This window comes from Oncorhynchus keta, chromosome 15, assembly GCF_023373465.1.
Source record: "Oncorhynchus keta strain PuntledgeMale-10-30-2019 chromosome 15, Oket_V2, whole genome shotgun sequence".
Lineage (NCBI taxonomy): Eukaryota > Metazoa > Chordata > Actinopteri > Salmoniformes > Salmonidae > Oncorhynchus > Oncorhynchus keta.
This window is the reverse complement of record NC_068435.1, coordinates 12,379,511-12,407,474: the sequence shown is the minus strand read 5'-3', so window position 1 is coordinate 12,407,474 and position 27,964 is coordinate 12,379,511. Positions and strand designations below refer to the sequence as shown.

At 41.4% G+C, this 27,964-nt stretch overlaps 2 protein-coding genes across 5 annotated transcripts; one reads left to right on the top strand and one right to left on the bottom strand.

The window, feature by feature from the left end:
• Positions 1 to 53: 53 nt before the first annotated feature.
• On the bottom strand, positions 54 to 25,903 carry LOC118394420 (mesoderm induction early response protein 1-like). Of its 4 annotated transcripts, none has more exons than XM_052463404.1 (14): positions 25,794 to 25,903; positions 24,893 to 24,917; positions 24,563 to 24,702; positions 20,523 to 20,720; positions 18,380 to 18,512; positions 15,084 to 15,148; positions 9,751 to 9,823; positions 9,458 to 9,609; positions 8,458 to 8,539; positions 8,111 to 8,205; positions 4,736 to 4,863; positions 3,744 to 3,874; positions 3,414 to 3,533; positions 54 to 3,103 (listed from the first exon to the last, which is right to left on the bottom strand). In XM_052463404.1, exons 1-14 carry the CDS (start codon positions 25,800 to 25,802, stop codon positions 2,787 to 2,789), a joined length of 1,668 nt encoding a protein of 555 aa, XP_052319364.1. In that variant the 5' UTR covers positions 25,803 to 25,903; the 3' UTR covers positions 54 to 2,786. The 4 variants fall into 4 exon arrangements, with proteins under 4 accessions (XP_052319364.1, XP_052319363.1, XP_052319365.1 ...); XM_052463403.1 differs by lacking the exon at positions 25,794 to 25,903 and adding an exon at positions 25,172 to 25,787; XM_052463405.1 differs by lacking the exon at positions 25,794 to 25,903 and adding an exon at positions 25,172 to 25,787 and having other exon boundaries at positions 54 to 3,085; positions 3,435 to 3,533.
• Positions 25,904 to 26,553: 650 nt separating this feature from the next.
• LOC127907584 (relaxin-3-like) lies at positions 26,554 to 27,962 on the top strand. The gene is made up of 2 exons (XM_052463402.1): positions 26,554 to 27,286; positions 27,625 to 27,962. Exons 1-2 carry the CDS (start codon positions 27,109 to 27,111, stop codon positions 27,762 to 27,764), a joined length of 318 nt encoding a protein of 105 aa, XP_052319362.1. The 5' UTR covers positions 26,554 to 27,108; the 3' UTR covers positions 27,765 to 27,962.
• The last annotated feature ends 2 nt before the right edge of the window (positions 27,963 to 27,964 follow it).

Sequence of the window (27,964 nt, the reverse complement as noted above, 5' to 3'; positions counted from 1 at the left end):
GAATAAATGTATTAAATCTCGTCACCATTATTTATTCACAGCCAGTCTTGGTATACGCTTCACTTTTATTACAGGTTGTCATTTTCAGATGGCTACTTACAGCACATAATAAAATAATACAAATAAACTACTTGAAATCAACATTATTTGAGGCTGTGCTTTTAAAGAACAAAAAAAAACAACTGCTTTTTAGTTTTACAAACCATTTGTGAATGTAGACCAAAGCAGGAGTAGCTTACAAAAGTAAGACGTTGAGACATTTAAAAAAAATGTTTAAAAAGCTAAAAGTAACACAATTGTCAAACCGATGCGTTGTTACTAAAGCCTCCACTGGAACTAATGAAGGTTCTTCACATTGAAGCTTACAGTTCTTTCATTCCTAATAATGAGAGCTCGCCGGTGACAAGAAATGTTACTGGTACCACAACGTCTCCAGTTCCCATAAAAAAGCGTTTTCAACCTAAAAGACCAAAGTGTCACTACACCGCGTCTCTCTTTTTAGATGGAATCATTATCAAGTAATCAAACATATTTTTGCTGCAAATACATTTCCAAATGGGTCAGGGAAATGCAGAGAAATAAGACAACTTTTAGAACAGCTCCACTCGGGAACACCTAGAGGAAATAAATCCTTTAACGAAAGCTCACAAGAAAGATGGTAAAATACACAGATTAAAGAGACTTATCAAAAAGTGTAAGAAGTGAACAAGAAAATCTTTACAAACTTTACACAAAGTCACAGAAGTACTGTCTAGCAAAAAGAAGAGAAACCAAACAATAGGAAAACGCTGGCTATTAAAAATACAGCGTTCTAACCAATGAGTTATAATACAAGACATCACTGATGTCAGACACTTTACACAAACCTCAGGGACAGACACTCCCCATTAGTTCATTTCTTGCAATTAAAATGTTTCCATGGTCAGGGCTACGTTCGGTACGAAAAAAAAAAAAAAACAGTGCAACATTCAATTAAACAGAAACGGTGCTGTTCTGAACGGTCAGCTCAAAAACAACAAGAGGTTGGGGATCAGCATGGCCGCTGCTCGTTAAATATGTCCCCCATTGCTTCAAGCCACACCCACCAAACGGAGCAAACGTACCTCAAAGTCCATTCAAAGAACATTGGAATGTTTTTGGGGAAACGTGTCGTTCAGTACAAACCGTTACGCAACATAGCAAACTTCAATCGAACTGAACACACCACAGGTTTCAAATAAGCAATGATGTCATGCAGCAGTGTTGCTTTCTCTCCACTCGATCACCAAAGAAAGAAAACAAAGGGTGAAAGCGCAACAGAAGCCCCGTTTATACCTGGTTCTCAGATCACAATCAGTCCTTTGTCCAGATTTTTATTTTAACCCTTATTTTACCAGGTAAGTTGACTGAACACATTCTCATTTACAGCAACGATCTGGGGAATAGTGACAGGGGAGAGGAGGGGGATGAATGAGCCAATTGGAAGCTGGGGGTGATTAGGTGGCCATGATGGTATGTGGGTCTGATTGGGAATTTAGCCAGAACACCATGGTTGACAACCGTACTTTTACAATAAGTGACATGGGATCTTAAGTGACCACAGACAGGACACCTATTTAACGTCCCATCCGAAAGACTGCACCCTTCACAGGGCAATGTCCCCAATCACTGTCCTGGGGCGTTGGTATATTTTAGACCAGAGGAAAGAGTGCCCTCCAACACCACTTCCAGCAGCATCTGGTCTCCCAACCAGGACCAAAACTGCTTAGCTTCAGAGGTAAGCCAGCAGTGGGATGCAGGGTGGTATACTCTGATCTTGTCCACATTCTGATTGTGCCAACATTTTTGGACAGCTGTAGATGATTAAAAGACAGATTGTGAACAGATCTTCCTGACCACCTCCGGAGAGAGTCAGGCACCCATTGTGTTTGAATATCTTAAAGTGTAGACAGATCTGGACAGTGAAAACGTTTAAATCATTATCCCATTTTAATACTATGTGTAGATGCATATCTGAAAATCTGGCCACAATCTGAATGTGGACAAGATCAGAATAAAGAATGTATGTTAGCGCCAGGTAAAAACGAGGCTTTAGTGTGCCTGCAACAGCGCCAATCTGCCTGCATATCGATCGTCCCGTCGAAGACCTAGAGACCCTCAACATCGCCCCTTTCATTTCTTTGTTTCAAATGGCTTGGAAAGCAAAATACCCATCAATCATAGTACATTTATTGAAAAAATATATACATATTTTTCAAGTAAAAAAATACCACAGGAGATTTTAAAAATTCTAATACAAACAGGGGAAAAAACATTTTCTTTCCGTAGAAATCTTCGAGATCGGTCTCCAAAAAAGTGAATAAGGAGAATGAGTAGAAGAATCAGCATGAATTATAATGAGGTGGTAGCAGGTAGGGGGAAGGGAGGGGTTCAGGAACTGTGGTACTTTGGATGTGTGGAGCGTTGGAGGTTATGCTGGATGGGGGACGAGGTTTTGCTGGATGGGGGATGAGGCAGGGCTGTATGTTGTGCCCCTTTTACAATCAGGCCGCTGCCTTCCCTCCGTTTGCTGGTGTGGCCCAGCCGTGTTTGGTTGGTTGGAATAGGTCGTATTCACTAGGCCCGAAACGAGAAAAACAAACAGACCAACAGGGATGGACTACCTGAACTTGTCCAATAAGAAAATCTAGTTTTATTTTTCTGTTGCAAAATGTTTTGCTGCGGTGTGCACTAATGAATACAACCAAGTTATTTTTTTTAGGTTTGGTTCTGTGCGCTTTGACCTCTCTGAGAAGGGGTCATCATTATCATTTGTCCTCTTGCTGGAGGGTCGTCAATGTTCTGGAGGGCTCTGGTGGCTCCGCCTCTCTCCGGCACCTCTTGGCCGGCCTGTCATCGTAGTGACTGTTGCCACAATGAGGCTCCAGGGAGCCGTTCCTGTCGTGGCTGGGAGTGGCGGCCACTGCCTCGCAGCCCCTGGCCTCATTGTCCGAGGTGGTGGGAGGAGGGAGAGCCTCCAGAGAGGGGTGGGGGGCAGGAGGGAGAACATCCAGAGAGGGGTGGGGGGCAGTGGGAGGAGGGAGAACATCCAGAGAGGGGTGGGGGGCAGTGGGAGGAGGGAGAATATCCAGAGAGGGGTGGGGGGCAGTGTGAGGAGGAGAACATCCAGAGGGGGTGGGGGGCAGGAGGGAGAACATCCAGAGGGGGTGGGGGGGCAGGAGGGAGAACATCCAGAGGGGGGGGGGGCAGTGGGAGGAGGGAGAACATCCAGAGAGGGGTGGCGGGCAGTGGGAGGAGGGAGAACATCCAGAGAGGGGTGGGGGGCAGGAGGAAGAACATCCAGAGAGGGGTGGGGGGCGGGAGGGAGAACATCCAGAGAGTGGTGGGGGGCGGGAGGGAGAACATCCAGAGGGGTGTGGGGGCGGGAGGGAGAACATCCAGAGAGGGGTGGGGGGAGGTGAGCCCGTTGAACTGGACGGATTCTGCTTTGACTTCGCTCGCCACCGTGGATGACTGGGAAGCTTCTCCCGAGCCCAAGTTGTGACTCACTAAACCTGTTGGAGGAAAGATAAACCGAGTGAGCTGAGACGTCATGAATCATGTAAGGTACTGTCAATAGAGGCACACAAGGGTCTCCATTAGAATTCACATGAGAAATGTTTATTAGTCATTCTAACAGCACTCCATGTAGCTACTCGAATTGATGTTCCCTGAGTGTATTTCTCCCTTCCACAATCACTCAGGGATTGTGTGTGTTCCCTTACCATTGTGGCTGCTACTGCCGTCCTCCCTCTCAGAGTGGCTGGTGCTGCTGTTGGAGGTGGTGGGAGGGGGCGAGGCCGCCCGGCTGGACGTGGCGCTCTCCGTCTCGTCCAGCAGCCGGTCCATGTAGTCCCTGAGACACACAGGGATAAGATAAATAAGATTATTTTAAACAATTCAGTCAGCACCAACTACAGCCTGCCAGTTTAGCCCGTACACTAATCACAGCACATGTATACCCTGTTCACACTACTGAGCCATACTGGGCTGGTCTGGTTACGACCTCCAGGACCATGTGAAAAGAAACGTACAAGACCGCATAGTACAGATCAGCTTGGCAAGATGGTGATAACAGGGTACTAGATTCACACCCCTGGAACATAGTGTCAACAGTAGCTATGGTTCCCAGAACAAAGGTGATCACACATATTGAGTGTGTATTGGTCACATGAAATACACGTTCATGACAAGTTACATTTCATTTCAATAATATTTGTTATACGTTTAAAAAAAGGGACAGAGTTGCTACATCGTTTTTTGGGACTTATAAATTAAATGATATGTACACAATGCTTTTTTGAAGAATATAACCGATGTTCAACAGTCGTACCCCACCAGAACCCCACATATAAGCTTGTTTTACTCGCAGTGTAAACCAAACACTTATATGGCCTCAAAACATGGTTAGAACTATACATCTGGTATCATGGATGGTCAGTTTGCATGCATAGCTCAGTCTATGGATTTGAGAAGGGGTACATTTCTCCAGCCCCATCCCTCAGCTTTTTACCGAAACGGGGCGGGGACTACGCTTCATTTTGTCTACTGCTGATTGCCATTTTAAAATACATTTCAAAATCAGGTAAGCAAATATCTAGAATATATATATATATATAATTTTTATATATAAAAAAACATTTGTATAACATAACATATTTGTTGACGGAATTCGATATTCAAAACAATTAACTTGGTCTTGTGAAAAGAGACTTACGTGACCCCAGGGTGAAGGTTGTATTTCCTTTTCCCCAGCCTGGTTTGCTGTGCAAAGAAATCATAACGCTCAGACTTCTTCCACATGTAATAAAAGGCCACACATTCTCCTACTGACCTAGTTCTCACCTGAAAAATGTAATATCAGCAGACAACGAGAGACATTATTACCATCGCCTTTCAGAGTTGAACTCAATTCAATTTCAACTCCCCAGTCAAGTATACGAGGGATGAGTCAAAATGCAATTTGTGAATTGAAAAATACTTTTTTTTTTTGCTTTTCAATTCATGAACTGAATTTCAAATCCTCACGAGATTTGGAGGTTAAAATGGAACTGACCTCAACCCTGATCTCTTCAAAACACATGCTAAATCAACATAAATATTCAGAAAATAAAACATACTTCTTAAATCAGATACCATAGTATTTAATACAATCTGATATATAATACAGTGTTTCCCCTAGGATTATTTTCAGCAGCGGTGGAAAAGTTATTGTGGGAGGGACTTGGTAGTGGGCATGGCCAATGTCGTGGTCTTGTCGTTTTAAAGCTAATTTCCTGCAATTCTACACATTTTGCCATGTGCAGAGAGACATTTTCAAAAAATAAATAAATAAATATATACAATGCATCCGTAAAGCATCCAGACACTATAACTTCCACATTTTGTTACGTTACAGCCTTCGGAAATGGATTAAAAATAATAATAATTTAACTCATCAATCTACACACAATTCGCGGAAAAAGCACAATCGTTGCACAAATGTACCTAACCATAAACATCAATGCCTTTCTTAAAATCAATACACAGAAGTATATATTTTTAAACCTGCATATTTAGTTAAAATAAATTCATGTTAGCAGGTAATATTAACTAGGGAAATTGTGTCACTTCTCTTGTGTTCAGTGCAAGCAGAGTCAGGGTATATGCAGCAGTTTGGGCCGCCTGGCTCGTTGCGAACTGTGTGAAGACCATTTCTTCCTAACAAAGATCCTAATTAATTTGCCAGAATTTTACATAATTATGACATAACATTGAAGGTTTTGCAATGTAACAGCAATATTTAGACTTAGGGATGCCACCCGTTCGATCAAATACGAAACGGTTCCGTATTTCACTGAAAGAATAAACGTTTTGTTTCTGGATTTGACCATATTAAAATTATCAAAGGCTCGTATTTCTGTGTGTTTATTATAATTAAGTCTATGATTTGATATTTTATACAGCAGTCTGACTGAGTGGTGGTAGGCAGCAGCAGGCTCGTAAGCATCCATTCAAACAGCACTTTACTGCGTTTGCCAGCAACTCCTAGCAATGGTTGAAGCACAGCATTGTTTATGACTTCAAGCCTATCAACTCTCGAGATTAGTCTGGCAATACTAAAGTGCATATAAGAACATCCAATAGTCAAAGGTATATGAAATACAAATGGTATAGAGATAGTCGACGCGTCATAATTCCTATAACTACAACCTAAAACTTGTTAACTGGGAATATTGAAGGCTCATGTTAAAAGGAACCACCAGCTTTCATATGTTCTCATGTTCTTAGCAAGGAACTTAAACTTGAGCTTTTTTACATGGCACATATTGCACTTTTACTTTACTCTCCAACACGGTGTTTTTGCACTATTTATTTGTTTGTTTGTTCATAATATGTTCATTATTTTCCAATAAAACATAAAAAATACAGTGATACAAACATTGACATTCACTGCACTGTTGAATGGGATGGCCAATTTAGAGGACAAAACAAAACTTAGCTCACATACACAAAATAAAACTAAATCCTATTAGGTGGTACATGTATAAGAGCATATAGTCATTACAAGCAGTGTAGTTAAGCCAAAAATCAATATTGAGTGGAGTACAGCACAGAGTAGCAGCCGATCGTCAACCCAGTTATGAAGCGGGACTAGACCATTTATCCAGTATCGGCTGACATATTTGGTAAAACATTGGACTTCTATTGGAGGTATTGCATAGAATGTTTTCCATATGTGTTACATTCCCTAAATCCCGTAACCACATTTCAAAAGGTAGGTACAGTCAACATGTTTTTGCATTATTTAAACCAAATTGAACATGTTTCATTATTTGAGACTACATTTATTTATGTATTATATTAAGTTAAAATAAAAGTGTTCATTGTTCATGCAGTATTGTAATTGTCATCATTACAAATATATATATACAGTGGGGCAAAAAAGTATTTAGTCAGCCACCAATTGTGCAAGTTCTCCCACTTAAAAAGATGAGAGGCCTGTAATTTTCAGGGTTGTTGTCCTGTTGGAAGGTGAACCTTGCTCCAGTCTGAGGTCATGAGCGCTCTGGAGCAGGTTTTCATCAAGGATCTGTCTGTACTTTGCTCCATTCATCTTTCCCTCGAGCCTGACTAGTCTCCCAGTCCCTGCCACTGAAAAACATCCCCACAGCATGATGCTGCCACCACTATGCTTCACTGTAGGGATGGAGCAAGGTTTCCTCCAAACTTGACACTTGGCTTTCAAGCCTAGGAGTTCAATCTAGGTTTCATCTTGTTTCTCATAGTCAGAATCATTTAGGTGCCTTTTAGCAAACTCCAAGCGGGCTGTCATGTGCCTTTTACTGAGGAGTGTCTTCCGTCTGGCCACCTGATTGGTAGAGTGCTACAGAGATGGTTGTCCTTCTGGAAGGTTCTCCCATCTCCACAAAGGAACTCTAGAGCTCTGTCAGAGTGACCATCGGGTTCTTGGTCACCTCCCTGACCAAGGCCGTTCTCCCCCGATAGCTTAGTTTGGCAGGGCGGCCAGCTCTATGAAGAGTCTTGGTGGTTCCAAAATTCTTCAATTTATGAATGATGGAGGCCACTGTGTTCTTGAGGACCTTGCTGCAGACATGTTTTGGTACCCTTCCCCAGATCTGTGCCTTGACCCAATCCTGTCTCAGAGCTTCAACCTCATGGCTTGGTTTTTGTTCTGACATGCACTGTCAACTGTGGGACCTTATATAGACAGGTGTGTGCCTTTCCAAATCATAGACTCCAATCAAGTTGTAGAAACATCTCAAGGATGATCAACGGAAACAGGAGGCACCTGAGCTCAACTACGCGTCCCATAGCAAAGGGTCTGAATACTTGTGTAAATAAGGTGTTTCTGTTTTTTATTCATCATAATGGGGTATTGAGTGTAGATTGATGAGGAAAAACATTGATTTAATTAGTTTTAGAATAAGGCTGTAACGTAACAAAATTTAGGAAAAAGTCAAGGGGTCTGAATACTTTCCGAATGCACTGTATGTTTCACATATATTTTGGAGTGGGGGCAATGACTGTGGAGGCCTGCCGCTGCTAAATTAATATAGGGGAACCACTGTATAAGATAGACATAGCTTACCTTGTTGGCTTGTATTGAATGAAAGTCTTTCCCATAACCTTTTAGTCCTTGCTCAAAATATCTACATTCGTCTTCTGTCCACACAGACAGCTCATCTGTGACAGAGGGCAAAGGGTTATTAAGTACCACAACCACTACTCCATTCAAATACAATAAAACTATGACCGTATTACAGGTCCCAGACACCATCCAACAACACACAGACACAAGCCAGGACCCATATAAGTCAAGGACAGTTTTTATCATCAAAATACACAAAATGTGACTGGTTAGATATTGAGAGAAAATATTCCAGATATGAGTGAAATCAAGAGCGAAAGTCAACACTAGTTCACTGCAGGTGTTACCTCTAGCTGCCTTCACATTAAACTTCAGTCTTCGTAAAGCTTCCTCTGTGTCAAATTCACACCTGACCAACTCATAAAGTGCCTGTGGAAAGACAACATTGAGATTGTGAAGAAGACGGTCACAGACAAAAGTGCATACTACAGTCTTTACGGTAATGGCTTGTGTTCAGTAGGTGGCATTTTGAAACAGTGAAATGTGGAGGTACTATACTAGTCTTTACGGTAATGGCTTGTGTTCAGTAGGTGGCATTTTGAAACAGTGAAATGCAGAGGTACTATACTACAGTCTTTACGGTAATGGCTTGTGTTCAGTAGGTGGCATTTTGAAACAGTGAAATGTGGAGGTACTATACTACAGTCTTTACGGTAATGGCTTGTGTTCAGTAGGTGGCATTTTGAAACAGTGAAATTGGAGGTACTATACAGTCTTTACAGTAATGGCTTGTGTTCAGTAATTTTGAAACAGTGAAATGCGGAGGTACTATACTACAGTCTTTACGGTAATGGCTTGTGTTCAGTAGGTGGCATTTTGAAACAGTGAAATGTGGAGGTACTATACTACAGTCTTTACGGTAATGGCTTGTGTTCAGTAGGTGGCATTTTGAAACAGTGAAATGCGGAGGTACTACTTCAGCATATGAAAACAAGTAATACCTAACTCTCAAAGTCATCCTGACTTCAGAGTCTGGAATGGCTCTTTGATCATGTGGCACAATGCGTCAACAATGAAGGAGGCTTTTACTGGTTGACTCTCCTCTGTCTCTCTCGAACACCTACAGCCACACAGCGCCACCCTCTTCCATTACAATGGTTTTCAAATCCAAAACAATGTGTTCTCAACCCCCGAGGAAAAAACAAACCTTTGGTTCTCTCAATCAAACCCGTCGCACAATTTCTGAGTGAATATTGCATTAACAAACTGCCTCCAGGCTAACTGAACACGACTCTGGACGCCAGTCTGTTTGAACACTGATCTGCTCGACTGTGTTGGTCTTCATACCTGCTCATTGTCTTTGATATGGGATCCCTCAGGGATGGCATCCACTCCTTTCTCCTCTCCTGTTCGTTTTGACGCCTGAGATAAAAACTCCACAACCTTGCCCTCGGGAAGGAACTCGGGGTCCCATAAAAGCTGGTCATCGTTTTCATATACTGGAAGGAGAGAGGAAAAAGGAGCGAGAGGGGGGAAAGCAGAGAGAGAAAGTCATTTTATTTCTTATTTACCTCTGTGATTGGAAGATATTTCACTTAAACTTAATTTAGTACATCGCAATTGCAAACAGAATGCCTTACCTTTCTCATAGTCTTTATATTTACAAAGGCCAGGCGGTGTTTCAGCCTGATACATGGACCCAACCATGATTTCCTGTCCAGATCAAACACACACTTTATTTAGTTTCACAAACCAAAAGTGTGCTTCAAATGAATAGCATGTCTTTAAGGTTAGAACTACCCATTTGCGACCCATCATTCAGGGCAGTTTAGCTAAAATGAAATAATCCCTTGAGTAAATAAAGCCGCATACAAACATGGTCTCTTGAGTAAAGCAGCACCAAAATGCAGGTGTTTCAGCCTAGCTCAGTGCTTTCTGTGGTGGAGGGGCAGCCAGCGAAAACAGTTTTGGCGTTGGCAATCTTCTCTAGTTGCACCGTGATTGGCTCAATGTTCTGTCACCCATGGGGACACTACATCACTGCAGAATCAACAGGGAGAGCTAGGCAGTTCAATACCCTTTGGGTGCTGCCATAGATTTACATTACATGCCCGTCCAAGGTGGCTCACCGTCATTGGCCACAGATAAAATTATATAAAGTCACGTAATATCTACCGTAGTTTTGATAGCTAGCAAGTTAAACAAGCAGTCATCCTCATGAATCACGTCGACAATCTACTGGCAAATCCTTAGTGAAATGATATACTGGGTTGTTGTGGTTACACGTGGTCTGCTGTTGTGAGGCCAGTTGGACACACTGCCAAATTCTCTAAAACGATGTTGGAGGCGGCTTATGGTAGAGAAAGGAACATTCAATTCTCTGGCAACAGCTCTGGTGGACATTCATGCAGTCAGCACGCCAATTGCACGCTCCGCCAAAATTCGAGACATCTGTAGATTTTTTTTGTCTGTCACACAACTGCACATTTTAGAGCGGCATTTTATTGTCCCCAGCACAAGGTGCACCTGTGTAATGACCATGCCGTTTAATCAGCTTCTTGATATGCCACACCGTTCAGGTGGATGGATTATTTTGGCAAGAGAGAAAATATCACTAACAGGGATGTAAACAAATTTTTGCACAAAATTTGAGAGAAATAAGCTTTTTGTGCATATGGAACATTTCGGGGATCTTTCATTTCAGCTCATGAAGCACGGGACCAATACTTTGCATTTATATTTTTGTTCATTATAGATAAACCAGCCCGGTGCTCATCAACCACAAACATAACACAAGTCGGAAATAGCAAATTCAACAATGAGTGGTTTGCAAGGAATCGGCGGCTAACTGCAAGCATTGCAAAGCAATAACTATTGTGCTTCCCCTGCCTGCTATTTGGTGGAGAGGGTGTGTGGTCCAAGTCTGGGTTGAAGGATTTAAAACATAGGTCTGAAACAATGTCTTGTCCAACCTTAAAAGAACAAACATTCACACCATGGGCCATAAACAGTGAGTCCAAAAAAATGTCTTGTATACTGCTTCAACAATGATGTAATATGCCAGGGAGATATGTATACAGTAGCTAAGAAAGTAATACTAAGTGTATGTTGTGTAGTAAGCTGTTAGTAGACCATGTGTTTCACCCTAAGAATTTGGTCCCGCACCCCCTCAGACCTTAGCTTACTGTTCTGACTTGGTGGTTGCACATGTAGCCCTATAGCCTGTTTTGGAGAAATGTCATCATCGAATAGTGTAAGAGCTTTCATTGTCTGCTCCGCTGATTGCCAGGTGTAGAGGTAGTAAGGATTCACTCCATGGTGAATGAACTGTTTGGCTGCCAGACAAGGCTTCGCTGATAGCCATGTGTAGAGGTAGTAATGATTCACTCCAAGGTGAATGAACTGTTTGGCTGCCAGACAAGGCTCCACTGATAGCCAGGTGTAGAGGTAGTAAGGATTCAGTCCACAGTGCTGAAAAGAAAGCTCTGCTGTTGGGACAGCTTTATGTCGGCCCTAACAGTTTGTGGGCAACGTTTGTCACCGTTATAGTGCAAATAATGTACTGTTTAGTGTTGTATCATGCAATGTTCCCTCTAATCTGCACAAGGGCACGCAGCAGCCCTGAGACTCCCACGCAGAAGAAATACAGTTGAAGTCGGAAGTTTACATACACTTAGGTTGGAGTCATTAAAACTTGTTTTTAAACCACTCCACAAATTTCTTGTTAGCAAACTATAGATTTGGCAAGTCAGTTAGGACATCTACTTTGAGCATGACACAAGTAATTTTTCCAACAATTGTTTACAGACAGATTATTTCACTCTATCACAATTCCAGGGGGTCAGAAGTTTACATACACTAAGTTGACTGTGCCTTTAAACAGCTTGGAAAATTCCAGAAAATGATGGCATGGTTTTAGAAGCTTCTGATAAGCTAATTCACATTATTTGAGGTGTACCTGTGGATGTATTTCAAGGCCTACCTTCAAACTCAGTGCCTCTTTGCTTGACATCATGGGAAAAAATCTAAAGAAATCAACCAAGATCTCAGAAAAAAAATTGCAGACCTCCACAAGTCTGGTTCATCCTTGGAAGCAATTTCCAAACGCCTGAAGGTACCACGTTCATCTGTACAAACAATAGTACGCAAGTATAAACACCATGGGACCACGCAGCCGTCATACCACTCAGGAAGGGGACGTGTTCTGTCTCCTAGAGATGAACTTACATTGGTGCGAAAAGTGCAAATCAATCCCAGAACAGCAGCAAGGGACCTTGTGAAGATGCTGGAGGAAACAGGTACAGAAGTATCTATATCCACAGTAAAACGAGTCCTATATTGACATAACCAGAAAGGCTGCTCAGCAAGGAAGAAGCCACTGCTCCAAAACCACCATAAAAAAGTCAGACTATGGTTTGCAACTACACATGGGGACAAAGATCATACTTTTTTGGGAGAAATGTCCTCTGGTCTGATTAAATAAAAACAGAACTGTTTGGCCATAATGACCATTGCCACGTTTGGAGGAAAAAGGGGGAGACTTGCAAGCTGAAGAACACCATCCCAACGTTAAGCACAGAGGTGGTAGCATCATGTTGTGGGGGTGCTTTGCTGCAGGAGGGTCTGGTACACTTCACAAAATACATGGCATCATGAGGAAGGACAATTATGTGGATATATTGAAGCAACCTCTCAAGACATCAGTCAGCAAGTTAAAGCTTGGTCGCAAATGGGTCTTCCAAATGGACAATGACCCCAAGCATACTTAAAGTTGCTGCAAAATGGCTTAAGGACAACAACGTCAAGGTATTGGAGTGGCCATCACAAAGCCCTGACTGGGAAAACTGGGAATTATTACTAGGATTAAATGACACGAATTGTGAAAAACTGAGTTTAAATGTAAGGTAAGCAACTATTGCCATTTTTAACCATTTCACGTGTCTCCGGGCCGGCCGAGAAATCAAGTGCACTACAGGACTAACGCTGGCCAATCGGATGGCTCAGATTACCGTGTCTGCAGTAACGTAGCAGGCATAAAAGGCGGCTACAGCAAATGTGATACTTGAGATTTCAAAACGTTTAAAACCATGACTTTTACATGAGGCAGAAAGTTTCACCACAACTGGAAGACGGTGTTCCTCTATTGTCAGTGTCAGTGGAGGAAAAGGAGAGTGGAGGGATGCTGACTGACCATGCAGCAGGGGTGCAACTTTGGTTTTAGAAGTGGGGGGGACATAACCTGGCGGTGGGTCTGGGAGTCCCCCCCTCCAGAAATGTTTTGGCCATCTAAAGCTAATTTTCTGCATTTCTACACAATCCAATATGACCTATGACCCATGGCCCTTCTAGCCATCTATTTAGAACAACAAAAATTAAGTAAAAATGCCCACAGTCATAAAGCCAGGAAAGAGATTATTAAATATGTTTAAGTGATTGATAAAACTGAACTAGATCCATGATAATTCAATAATCAATATTGTGTCTGACCTTGAAACAATAACCTAACACATGAACTCTTAAAAAATCAGAATTAAAAAAAAGAGACTTTTGATAGTTTTTATTAAGACCTCGATATATCAAATTTCAGCCAGAACGCCCAGCCAGCCCTAGCTGCCTGCACGCCCGAACACCAGTCTAGTACATAACTTAACCCTCCCAACACCCCCCCTTTTTATTCCCAAGGGAAAGGCTTGGAAACAAAAGTACAAATAACATAAAAATATATATATTAACAGACAAACAGCAAATCCTCCATATAATTAATCTCATAGACCTAAAGGTACTGTAGAGCTCTTCTTACTTGCACACAATATAGCTGGGTTGCCCCATCCTGTCTCTAGGGGTCCACATCCCTGTATCGCCCCAACCCAACACACCCCACTCAGCTTTAGTATCTTAGAGAAACATTCATTATTGGTTTCAGGTGTGTTAGGTTAAGTCCAGAATAACAAGAGTACAGCAGACCCCCAGGGCCAGGTCTTAGCAAGCCCAGCGGCTAGGGTTTGACGTCGTAATGTTTTCATATGCGGCATCCAGACATAGTTTTTTCTTTATTTTTTTTATAGTAGGCCACTCTGGTAGACCTACATTATGATCAAATAACCACAGTAGCCTACTTGGCCACTGTTAAAAGCAGTTACAGCCTCAGTGTTCACAGTAAACGCTCACTGGAAGTTCCACAGGATTTTAACAACGTTTATGTTTGCCCTCAGCAGATCTGAAATTTGCTCAGAGCCCCCCAAAAATTAGGTGGGAACATTGGAGTAGTGGCTTTGCTGGCATGCATTTCCTTCCTGTTTGGCCCTGTCCGGGGGTGTCCTCGGATGGGGTCACAGTGTCTCCTGACCCCTCCTGTCTCAGCCTCCAGTATTTATGATGCAGTAGTTTGTGTCGGGGGGCTAGGGTCAGTTTGAAATATCTGGAGTACTTCTCCTGTCCTATTCGGTGTCCTGTGTGAATTTCTCTAATTCTCTTTCTTTCTCTCTCTCTCTCGGGGACCTGAGCCCTAGGACCATGCCTCAGGACTACCTGACATGATGACTCCTTGCTGTCCCCAGTCCACCTGGCCGTGCTGCAGCTCCAGTTTCAACTGTTCTGCCTTATTATTATTGGACCATGCTGGTCATTTATGAACATTTGAACATCTTGGCCATGTTCTGTTATAATTTCCAACCGGCACAGCCAGAAGAGGACTGGCCACCCCACATAGCCTGGTTCCTCTCTAGGTTTCGGCCTTTCTAGGGTGTTTTTCCTAGCCACCGTGCTTCTACACCTGCATGGCTTGCTGTTTGGGGTTTTAGGCTGGGTTTCTGTACAGCACTTTGAGATATCAGCTGATGTACAAAGGGCTATATAAATAGATTTGATTTGATGCATTTAAAAACAAAAAGTTGAGTTTGCCACATCGAGATTTACATGCTAAAATCGCCACTGGAACTACCATATCTAATGAATGATTAAACAATATATTTACCTTTTTCCAATCCTCAGAAGGGACATAATTTTCATCTTCTTCTGACTCTTCCTCTGCATCCTTATCTGAAACAACATTTGACAGTTTGACTCTGTCTCACCGTTTCCACACATCAGCTCTCATTTTGAACCACTGGGTTAAAATGCATAAAGTGCATTCAGAAAGTATTCACACTCCTTGACTTTTCCCAAATGTTGTTGTCTTACAGCCTGAATTTTAAATAGATTCAATTGAAATTGTGTCACTGGCCTACACACAATACCCCATAATGTCAAAGTGGAATTATGTTTAGATGTTTTTTTATACAAATTAATAACAAATGAAAAGCTGAAATGTCTGGAGTCAATAAGCTTTCAAACCCTTTGTTACAGCAATCTTAAATAAGTTCAGGAGTGAAGAAAAATTGGCTTAACAATTCACATAAGTTGCATGGACTCACTGTGCGCAATAATAGTGTTTAACATTATTTTTGAATGACTACCTCATCTCTGTACCCGACATTAAATATTCTCAAGGTCCCTCAGGTCAAGCAGTGAATTTCAAACACAAATTGAACTACAAAGACCACGGAGACGAGTAAAAAATAAAATAAAGCAGACATTGAATATCACTTTGAGCATGGTAAAGTTATTGATTACACTTTGGATGGAGTATCAATGCACCCAGTCAATACAAAGATAGACGTTCATCCTAACTCAGTTGCCGAAGAGGAAGGAAATCGCTCAGGGATTTCACCACGAGGCCAATAGTGACTTTAAAACATGTTACATAGTTTAATGGCTGTGATAAGAGAAAACTGAGGATGGATCAGCAACATTATAGTAACTCCACAATACTAACCTACATGACAGTGAAAAGGAATATTGTACAGAATAAAAAAATATTCCAAAACATATATCCTGTTTGCAATAAGGCACTACAGTAAAACTGCCAAAAATGTGGCACAAAAATGTAGTTTATGTCCTGAATACAAAGGGTTTGTTTGGGGAAAATCTAACAACATCAGAGTACCATTCTCCATATTTTCAAGCATAGTGGTGGCTGCATCATGTTATAGGTATGCTTGTCATCAGCATCAGCAAGGACTAGGTAGTTTTCTAGGATAAAAAGAAACGGAAAAGAGCTAAGCACAGGCAAAATCCTTGAGGAGAACCTGTTTCAGTCTGCTTTCCAACAGACTCTGGTAGAAAAATTCACCTTTCAGCAGGTCAATAACCTAAAAGTTGCTTACCAAGATGACATTGAATGTTCCCGAGTGGCCTAATTCTTACAGTTTTGACTTAAAATAACTTGAAAATCTATTGCAAGACTTGAAAATGGATTTCTAGCCATGATCAACAACCAACTTGACAGAGCTTGAATAATTTTAAAAAGAATAATGTGCAAATATTGTACAATCCAGGTGTGCAAAGCTCTTTGAGACCCAAAAAGACTCGTAGCTGCAATCGCTGCCAAAGGTGATTCTAACATGTACAGAGTAAGGGGAGTGAATACTTATAGTACCAGTCAAAAGTTTGTACACACTTACTCATTCAAGGGTTTTTCTTTATTTATACTATTTTCTACATTGTATTATAATAGTGAAGTCATCAAAACTATGAAATAACACATGGAATAATGTAGTAAACCCCCCCCAAAAAGTGTTAAACAAATCCAAATATATTTTAGATTCTTCAAAATTAGCCACCCTTTGCCTTGATGACAGCCTTGCACTCTTGACATTCTCTCAACCAGCTTCATGAGGTAGTCACCTGGAATGCATTTTCAACAGTCTTGAAGGAGTTCCAACATATGCTAAGCACATGTTGGCTGCTTTTCCTTCACTCTGCGGTCCAACTCATCCCAAACTGTCTCAATTGGTTTGAGGTCAGGTGATTGTGGAGGCCAAGTCATCTGATGCAGTACTCCATCACTCTCTTTCTTGGTCAAATAGCTCTTATACAGCCTGAAGATGTGTTTTGGGTCATTGTCCTGTTGAAAAACAAATGATAGTCCCACTAAGCCCAAACCAGACAGGAAGGCGCATTGTTGCAGAATGCTGTGGTATCCATGCTGGTTAAGTTTGCCTTGAATTTTAAATAAAATTACAGACAGTGTCATCAGCAAAGTACCCCCACACCTCCTCCTCCATGCTTCACGGTGGGAACCACACATGTGGAGTCATCCGTTCACCTACTCTGCATCTCACAAAGACACGGCGGTAGAAAACAAAAATCGCAAATTTGGACTCAGACCAAATGACAGATGTCCACCGGTCTAATGTCAATTGCTCATGTGTCTTCGTCCCATCAAGTATTTTCTTATTATTCGTGTCCTTTAGTAGTGGTTTCTTTGCAGCAATTCAACCATGAAGGCCTGATTCATGCGGTCTCTTCTGAACAATTGATGTTGAGATGTGCTTCACTTGAACTCTGAGGTGTAATCTGAGGTGGAGTTAATTGCTGATTTCTGAGGCTGGTAACTCTAAAGAACGTATCCCCTGCCGCAGAGGTAACTCTGGGTCTTCCTTTCCTGTGGCAGTCCTCACGAGATACAGTTTCATCATAGTGCTTGATGGTTCTTGAGACTGCACTTCAAAGTGCTTGACATTTTCCTTGTTGACTGACCTTCATGTCTTAAAGTAATGATGGACTGTCATTTATCTTTGCTTATTTTAGCTGTTCTTGCCATAATATGGACTTGGTATTTTGCCAACTAGGGCTATCTTCTGTATACCAATCCTTCCTTGTGACAACACAACTGAAAATGTCTCAAACACATTAAGGAAAGAAGTCCCACAAATTAACTTAAAAAAGGCACACCTCATGAAGCTGGTTGAGAGAATGCCAAGTGTGTAAAGCTGTCATCAAGGCAAAGGGTGGCTACTTTGAAGAATCTAAAATAAAAATATATATACATTTTGATTTGTATAACACTTCTTTGGTTACTACATGATTCCATATGTGTTATTTCATAGTTTTGATGTCTTCACTACTATTGTACAATGTAGAAAATAGTAAAATAATAAAGAAAAACCCTTGAATGAGTAGACGTGTCAAATTTTAACTGGTACTTTATGTACTTCATTTTCAATACATTTACCAACATTTCTAGAAACATGTTTTCACTTTGTCATTATGGGGTATTGTGTGTAGATGGGTGAAAATATATTTAGTCCATTTTGAAATCAGGCTGTAACAACAAAATGTGGAATAATTCAAAGGGTATGAATACTTTTTGAAGGCACTGTAGAACAAGATCTCACAAACAATCCAATATAAAAACCGTGTCTCGGTGAGGGAAACAAAGATGCATACTTTCGAAGTACTTGAGGGTCTGTGATCCGCGTATCAGCTCTGCCGTGCCGTGGGATTTGACGGAGCGCGTGCGACCCTCACTGGACAACTGGTTCTCATTCCCCATTCCTGACGAGATCTTCACCCTCTCGGTCTGAACACACACACACCCCAAAGCATTACACACAATTCCCCCCCCCCAATGGTACATTCAAAGAAGCCCCTTTACAAGGGTGTCCACCCACTCTGCCCAGAGTGGGAGAAAACACTTTCCCTACTCCACACAAAGTAATTTTCTGGGTGGGCGCCAGCTTGTTTTTTTTATCCTTATGTTATAAAATACATTTTACCAAGACAAATAGGATTCTAAATGATCTAAATCTCTAACATATCACTAACAGTATATCCAAAAAGTCTGATTTCATAACCTAATAAACTAAGCAAAAAAAAAAAAAAAAAAGACCCTGTCTTTCAAAGATAATTTATAAAACTCCCAACAACTTCACAGATTTTCACTGTAAAGGGTTTAAACACTGTCTCCCATGCTTGTTCACTGAACCATAAACAATTAATGAACATGCACCTGTGGAACGCTCGTTAAGACACTAACAGCTTACAGACAGTAGGCAAATAAGGTAACAGTTATGAAAACTTAGGACACTAAAAAGAGGCCTTTCTACTGATTCTGAAAAACACAAATGGAAGATGCCCAGGGTCCCTGCTCATCTGCATGAACGTGCCTTAGGCATGCTGCAAGGAAACATTGAGGACTGCAGATGTGGCCAGGGCAATAAATTGCAATGTCCGTACTGTGAAACGCCTAAGACAGCGCTACAGGGAGAAAGGACGGACAGCTAATCGCCATGGCCAGCGAAGAGCCCGGATCTCAATCCCACTGAGCATGTCTGGGACCGGTTGGATGGGAGGGTGAGGGCTAGGGCCATTACCCCCAGAAATGTCCGGGAACTTGCAGGTGCCTTGGAGGAAGAGTGGGCTAACATCTCACAGCAAGAACTGGCAAATCTGGTGCAGTCCATGAGGAGGAGATTCACTGCAGTACTTAATGCAGCTGGTGGCCACACCAGATACTGACTGTTACACATGATGCAATTTCTGTTAATCACATGTCTGTGGAACGTCTTCAATTTATGTCTCAGTTGTTGAGTCTTATGTTCATACAAATATTTGCTGAAAATAAACACAGTTGACAGTGAGAGGGCGTTTCTTTTTTTGCCGAGTTTACATCCGATAATAAGCACCAAGCTCTGTTGACAGAGACACAGTGGGGCAAAAAAATACTTATTTTCCACCATAATTTGCAAATAAATTCATTAAAAATCCTACAATGTGATTTCCAGGATTTTTTTCCTCATTGTGTCTGTCATAGTTGAAGTGTACCTATGATGAAAATTACAGGCCTCTCATCTTTTCAAGTGGGAGAACTTGCACAATTGGTGGCTGACTAAATACTTTTTTGCCCCACTGTATGCTTGTTTTTGTGCTAAATTTTACACACAAAAAAATACCATTAATATGAAGTGTATACTAAAATATAAAAATACTAGGTAATGTCTCAAAATCGATATCTATCTTACCTCAAATGTTTTATATCCTCTGGATTTGAGAAGAATGAGGAGTTCAACGGTGAGCCTGTCAGTTAGCCTTAATTGTAGCACAGCATCCAGCCTACCTGACAATGCTATTGTCCACATTTTTGACCAACATTCTTTTCTTGCCTCCATTGACTTAGTCACTCCAATTTTGGCCATCCTACAAGGCTAAAAACTCCATCACTTTTTTAACAGATTATGACATGAGGTTTGGACCATTGTTTTGTTTAGATTATGTGTATAACTAACATATTACCCATTGGTTAAAATATGTTTTTTGATTGGACATCCTACCCTTTGAAACAACACAATCAACATTCATTACTCATGTATGAAATAGAGGCATCCGCATCAACGCTGACTAGATGTATCTATCATCAGCAAATTTGTAACAACTATACATTCTGATTGAATTGCGTCAACCATGTTGGCTGTAAAATATGTAGTGATGCTTTATAACAATCAAATTAGAACAGTAAGGTGCAAACAAGCATTCCTTCTTTATGACTGTGTTGGTTGATATCCTGTTATTTCAGGAGATTCATGGCACCCACCTTATTCCTCTTCAGCTCGCCAATGTTTCTACTGCTTTCATCATTGTCCACATCCTCCTCTTCCTCCTCTTCCTCCTCCTCCAACTCCTCTTCATCCTCAAAGTCTTCCTCCTCCTCTTCTTCATCCTCTCCATCTGCAGGGGAACCGCCGCCACATCCGTACATACTCAACAACTCATGAATGGGCATCTCTCCCTCCTATGGCACAAATGGAACAACAAAAAAATACCTTTTGTTACACACTGAATTTAGTGGATTACCCTTAAAAATAGACTAACATAAATCACTGGCAAAACGTTGCAATAATAGGGATCAAATAGTCTATATATACACAGTACCAGTCAAAAGTTTGGACACACTCATTCAAGGGTTTTTCTTTATTTTTACTATTTTCTACATTGTAGAATAATAGTGAAAACATCAACACTATGAAATAACACATATGGAATCATGAAGTAACCAAAAAAATGTTCAAACAAATCTAAATATATTTTATATTCTTCAAAGTAGCAACCCTTTGTCTCGACAGTTCAGCTTCATGAGGTCGTCACCTGGAATGCATTTCAATTAACAGGTGTGCCTTATTAAAAGTTTCTTTCCTTCTTAAAGCGTTTGAGCCAATCAGCTGTGTTGTGACAAGGAAAGGTTGGTATACAGAAGATGGCCCTATTTGGTAAAAGACCAAGTCCATATTATGGCAAGAACAGCTGAAATAAACTAAGAGAAATGACAGTCCATCATTACTTTAAGACATGAAGGTCAGTCAACAAGGAACATGTCAAGAACATTGAAAGTATCTTCAAGTGCAGTGGCAAAAAACATCAAGCACTATGATGAAACTGTCCCTCATGAGGACCGCCACAGGAAAGAAATACCCAGAGTTACCTCTGCCGCAGAGGATAAGTTCATCAGAGTTGCCAGCCTCAGAAATTAGCAAATAACTCCACCTCAGATTGCAGCCTAAATAACCTCTTCACGGAGTTGAAGTAACAGACACATCTCAACAGTAACTGTTCAGATGAAACTACGTGAATCAGGCCTTCATGGTCGAATTGTTGCAAAGAAACCACTACTAAAGGACACCAATAAGAAGAAGAGACTTGCTTGGGCCAAGAAACACATACAATGGACATTAAACCTGTGGAAATATGCCCTTTGGCCTGATGAGCCCAAATGTGAGATTTTTGGTTACACCAGCCGCTGTCTTTGTGAGACGCAGAGTAGCGTCTCAGAGTACATTTTTTTGGGGTTGCACTGAAACATGCTAAACAAAATCCCTGCTAGGGGGACAATGCAGGTTTTAACTAATTAAACAACAAAGAATATGACATACATGATCAGTCTCGGTGTGTAAAATAAAAAGTGGTTAATGTGAACCTAACTCACAGCTAAAAAATGTTTAAAAAGCAATCCAATGTTATTTGTTGCCTAGACTTTACTGCAAATGACACTCAAGTCTTGAGAAAAAAAAACAATACAGTAATATTGCAGTTACCATGACAGCCTTTATAATAGAATGTTTATAATGGAATGCTTGTGACAACACACATCTAACTATTGCACTCGGGGGAAAAAACACCTTAAAGTAGAACTAGAATAAAACAGGCATTCTATTTTTGCTCTATTATAGTGGCCACTAAAGTAGACGTCGATCAAGTGGCACGTGGCTACATGTGTGCAAAAATGTTCAATGTGTAAACAAATGTAATAATCCCAACTCACTCACACGTGTTACTGTCAAGTTCAACGCAACTAAAGCAATATCTTTGGGCTACACTGCACATTATTACACTTTCTGCCTGTGGACATCTGTTCTACAATGTGCCAGCAGAGCATGATACCCTTTGTTAGCATAATTCATCTCTTTCAGGCAGAGAGAACATGGTAGCATCCATCTTAAACCAGGCCCAGCTCCAGATACACTTCATCCCTGAATCCATCTTAAACCAGGCCCAGCTCCAGCTACACTTCATCCCTGAATCCATCTTAAACCAGGCCCAGCTCCAGCTACACTTCATCCCTGAATCCATCTTAAACCAGGCCCAGCTCCAGATACACTTCATCCCTGAATCCATCTTAAACCAGGCCCAGCTCCAGCTACACTTCATCCCTGAATCCATCTTAAACCAGGCCCAGCTCCAGATACACTTCATCCCTGAATCCATCTTAAACCAGGCCCAGCTCCAGCTACACTTCATCCCTGAATCCATCTTAAACCAGGCCCAGCTCCAGCTACACTTCATCCCTGAATCCATCTTAAACCAGGCCCAGCTCCAGATACACTTCATCCCTGAATCCATCTTAAACCAGGCCCAGCTCCAGCTTCACTTCATCCCTGAATCCATCTTAAACCAGGCCCAGCTCCAGCTACACTTCATCCCTGAATCTACTTGTTTCACAAGCAACGCCTCATTTTCACCTAATTCTCTCATTACAAAAATTAACCACATAGTGTAGAGGGAAACCATTAGTTCACAGATAGTAGTTAGTTCATTGGCTAGTTAACATTTCACACAGACTCCCAGGGTCCAGTAAGCAACTAACGCGGTATAACTTGAGGAACGGCAAGAAGTCATATACCAGTGAATACTATAGCGATTTGGTTGGGTTACTAACATTAGCGCATCTGATGCTATAACGTTAGCTGTGTGACTTTATGGTGTGAAAATTAGCTGGCTAATAAACTAAATTATATGATCAGTTAAGTTGGCCGACGTGAGTAAGACCTTTAAACAGGTCAACATACACAAGGCTGCGGGGCCTGACACATTTTCAACATGTCCCTGATTGAGTCTGTAATACCAACATGTTTCAAGGAGACCATCATAGTCCCTGTGCCCAAGAACACAAAGGCAACCTGCCTAAATTACTACAGACCCGTAGCACTCACGTCCGTAGCCATGAAGTGCTTTGAAAGGTTGGTAATGGTTGACATCAACACCATTATCCCAGAAACCCTAGACCCACTCCAATTTGCATACCGCCCAAACAGATCCACAGATGATGCATTCTCTATTGCACTCCACACTGCCCTTTCCCACCTGGACAAAAGGAACACTTATGTGAGAATGCTATTCATTGATTACAGCTCACCGTTCAACAGCATAGCACCCTCAAAGCACATCACTAAGCTAAGGATCCTGGGACTAAACACCTCCCTCTGCAACTGGATCCTGCACTTCCTGACAGGCAGACCCCAGCCATAGACTGTTCTCTCTATTACCGCTTACCGCATGGCAAGCGGTACCGGAGTGCCAAGTCTAGGACAAAAAGGCTTCTCAACAGTTTTTACCCCCAAGCCATAAGACTCCTGAAAAGGTAAGCAAATGGCTACCCGGACTATTAGCTTTGTTTTTCTATATGACAATGACCCAAAACACACCTCCAGGCTGTGTAAGGGTTATTTGACCAAGGTGAGTGATGAAGTGCTGCATCAGATGACCTGGCCTCCACAATTACACGACCTCAACCCAATTGAGATGGTTGGGGATGAGTTGGACCGCAGAGTGAAGAAAAAGCAGCCAACAAGTGCTCAGCATATAGTATGTGGGAACTCCTTCAAGACTGTTGGAAAAGCATTCCAAGCGACTATCTCATGAAGCTGGTTGAGAGAATGCAAAAAGTGTGCAAAACTGTCATTAAGGCAAAGGGTGTCTACTTTGAAGAATCTAAAATATTTTGATTTGTTAAACACTTTTTTTGGTTACTACACAAGTCCATGTGTTGTTTCATAGTTGTGTGTCTTCACTATTATTCTACAATGTAAAACATAGCACAAATAAAGACAAACCCTTGAATGAGTAGGTGTGTCCAAACTTTTGACTGGTACTGTATATAACTAACAGGTTACTGTCCACAGGGCCATATTCATTAGAGCATGAATACTGTAGCAAAAAGGTTTGCAACATTAAACAAAAACAAGTGTTTCATCTTGGACACAATCAGGTAGTCTCTCCCTGTTTCAGTTCATCTTCTTCCAGTGCATGAATACAACCCAGGATAACTTTCAAACCACTAAATTAAATGATATTGAGACGCACCCGGGCAAGGTCGTCGATCTCATTGCTAAAGTTAGTCTCTCCCTCGAGCCTCTCCTCCTCTTCCAGTGTGCGTTCGTCGTCAAAGTCGTGGACGAGCATATCTGCTGAAAGATCAAACTCATGGTCCTCTGCTGAACCTCCTGAGGAAAAACACACCAGGAAATTAAGAGGAGATAGTCGATGAAATAGTGCTTCATGGTTTATAACTAAAATATTATTATGACAGTGGGATTTGTTCCGACAAATTTTACTTCATACGTGTTAATGTTCTAATGAGGATTTTTTTTTTTTAAATGGCACATTCATTAGAAAACACACAATAATATTTACCTGGGCTCGTACTCCCAACGGAGGGCTAAAACAAAACTCAAGATTAGTCAGAACCACATACACAAGTACAACACACGTAGCTGTAACTTTGCTGTAACTTTTCGGTTCAGAGATATTTTCAGTAAATTATGCGGTTTTCTGGACGAGGCCAATGTCGTCTACAGACAAAAGGCCTGAACAAAAACATAAATAGGAACTACGATACAGTAAACGGATCGTCCGTCTAACGTTAGTAGGGTAGTGGATGGAAGGCAAAGTAAAAGCGCGCCTGAAACTTACTACTGGCTCCTCGTTGGCTAACGCCGACGTAAACATTTAGATCAGTGACAGTAGTTTTTTTGGTGGTTGTAAACAAGGAGACCTCTGATGATCAGGCCAGCATTGAAACAAGTCAAATCAGACATTTCAAGTGAGCGATAATCAAATGGATTGTTCTCTCACAATGTGGACACTTTGAATGATAGATAGCTATTTGCTAACCCACTGCCTCAGTTAACTAATCACATAATCACTTAGATACATAGTGTCGCTTTCAGTACGCAGAATACCACCAGGTCAACAACAAAAAAATGCAATAGCATTCGAGAATATGAACTTTGATCCTTTTCGAGTGAGTAACGTTAACGCTCGTAGTCAGCCAAGCTTCCCCAACAATAGCTACGTAGCTAGCTTAGCATAGCCATCGCGCTAACTAGCCAGGCATCATCGCTAAAACTGAAGTTTGCAAAATAGAATTTATGGAAATGAGACAAGTTTAATATTTTAAAATGTATATCGCTTCTCCGTATTTTAGTACATATTTGTCGCTTCTCATTTTGGGCCTGTGCACCCGACAGAATCAACTCTATAAACCTAAAAACATTCTTATTTTCCCGAATATTTATTGGACTTTGCGTCCTACCTCCGCCATGTTTGAAATCCTGTAGGGTCACATCGGGGGTCAGCGATTTCCCGGATAGACTTGTGCTGCAGGCCGTGCTATCTGGGATCCTTGGGACGTCCCTCCCCCATTGAAGTTGGAATTTAAAATGGTTAGGGCTAGTGTAAAGGTAGGAGTTAGAGTTACTATCTTGATTTACAATATTCTTCAAGAGAGTGTATAAGAAAAATAACGTAGCTACAAACATGGGTGTAATTTAGCTATCACCAAAATTAGCAGACCATAACTTGATGTTATACTGATAGGGCTTCACATAGACTGTTACCTTTTTGGAGGAGAAATACAAGTTTATTGCGTTTGTTTTTATTGAAACTTGATTTAACTAAAACATTGAAATAGTGGTAAAGGGGACCGTTTTTCACAGAAGTGTGGTTGTCATAATTTCAAGGGATTATAGTTCTACCTATGTTTCTTATTGCTATGAAAATGTAATGGCCTACAATTACCTGCATTTAATTGAGGTAATAATTGAGGAGCAAACATGAGTAACTCAGAAAACAGACCAAATATTGTGAGATCCAAAAATGATGTCAAGTACATTTACATTTAAGTCATTTAGCAGACGCTCTTATCCAGAGCGATTTACAAATTGGTGCATTCACCTTATGACATCCAGTGGAACAGCCACTTTACAATAGTGCATCTAAATCTTTTAAGGGGGGTGAGAAGGATTACTTTATCCTATCCTAGGTATTCCTTAAAGAGGTGGGGTTTCAGGTGTCTCCGGAAGGTGGTGATTGACTCCGCTGTCCTGGCGTCGTGAGGGAGTTTGTTCCACCATTGGGGGGCCAGAGCAGCGAACAGTTTTGACTCGGCTGAGCGGGAACTGTACTTCCTCAGTGGTAGGGAGGCGAGCAGGCCAGAGGTGGATGAACGCAGTGCAAGTCCTTTCTTGGAATTGTTGACATTGTGATGAGAAAATTGCCACAAATACCACTATGTTGCTATGTGGAAGGCCATTGCCTGAATCTGTTTTTACGATGGCCGGATATCTATATCTGTATCTATATCAAGATACCCTCATTAAGGAACACTTTACCAGAGCATGGCAATAAACTGTCTCTCACTATCAAAAAACAAAATGTCATCTGCAGATGATGATTACCAGATAGGAGGCACATCACCATCACAGTACGTATGACACATCTGAAAAGACTGTAGGAAAGCATGACTAGAGAGCCTATATAAAAAGGGAGACCACACAGGTGTCTTCAGAGAGACAGAAACGGTGTGTACTGAATCAACTATCTACAGCATCTTGATCCACGGAGCCACCATGAAGTCCCAGTTGTTCTCTCTGCTGCTGCTGTGTGTGCTGTGTGTAAGGGAGGTTCGATTGGAGGATGCTGCGACTGTGAGAGCTGTGCGGCTCTGTGGACGGGAGTTCCTGAGGGCCGTGGTGTACACCTGTGGAGGGTCACGGTGGAGAAGGCTTCCAGTAGAGGACATAAATGGTCAGTATCACAGCATTATATAGAACTGCATGATATTCTATCTTATTATTCTATCTTCATGGTCGTACTCATCATTTGAAAATCAGTGGCATAGCAGTAGCATCTGTTACAAAATGAGAAATATAACTAAAGTCTTTTGCTCTATGCCATAATGTAAACTTGAATGATAAATCATCATTCAACCTGAAGCTATGATGTGTGCTAAATGTTTGTGAAGTTTTATAATAGTTTGCCAGAGAATGAAGCAAGAACAGACACTGGTTGCCCATTGCAGTATGTACATTAACAGTTTCGAATATTATGAAACATTCATAACAGTTGGTGTTCTGGTTGTCCAGGAAGGGTGGACCAGAATGGTCTGAAACCATGGGGGGCTGAGCCTGTGATGGACCAGAGACGACGAGACTTGAACGAAGCCCTGACCACCGTGTGTTGTCAACTGGGCTGTCGGAAGAGCGACCTTACAATCATGTGCTAGGGGCCAATGCGCAGGCATTGGCGACAAGGCGTTAATGTTTGTTGGAAAATAGTCCTTATTCAATATAGTTGTTTGGCTACTATGGATGTCAGCTAAAGATATCATTACTTCCAATTACTTTCATTTACTTTTATCATGACTTTCAATGAAATTCCCCCATTGATCTTATCAGCAATAAAAACTGGACTTGTAACCATTGT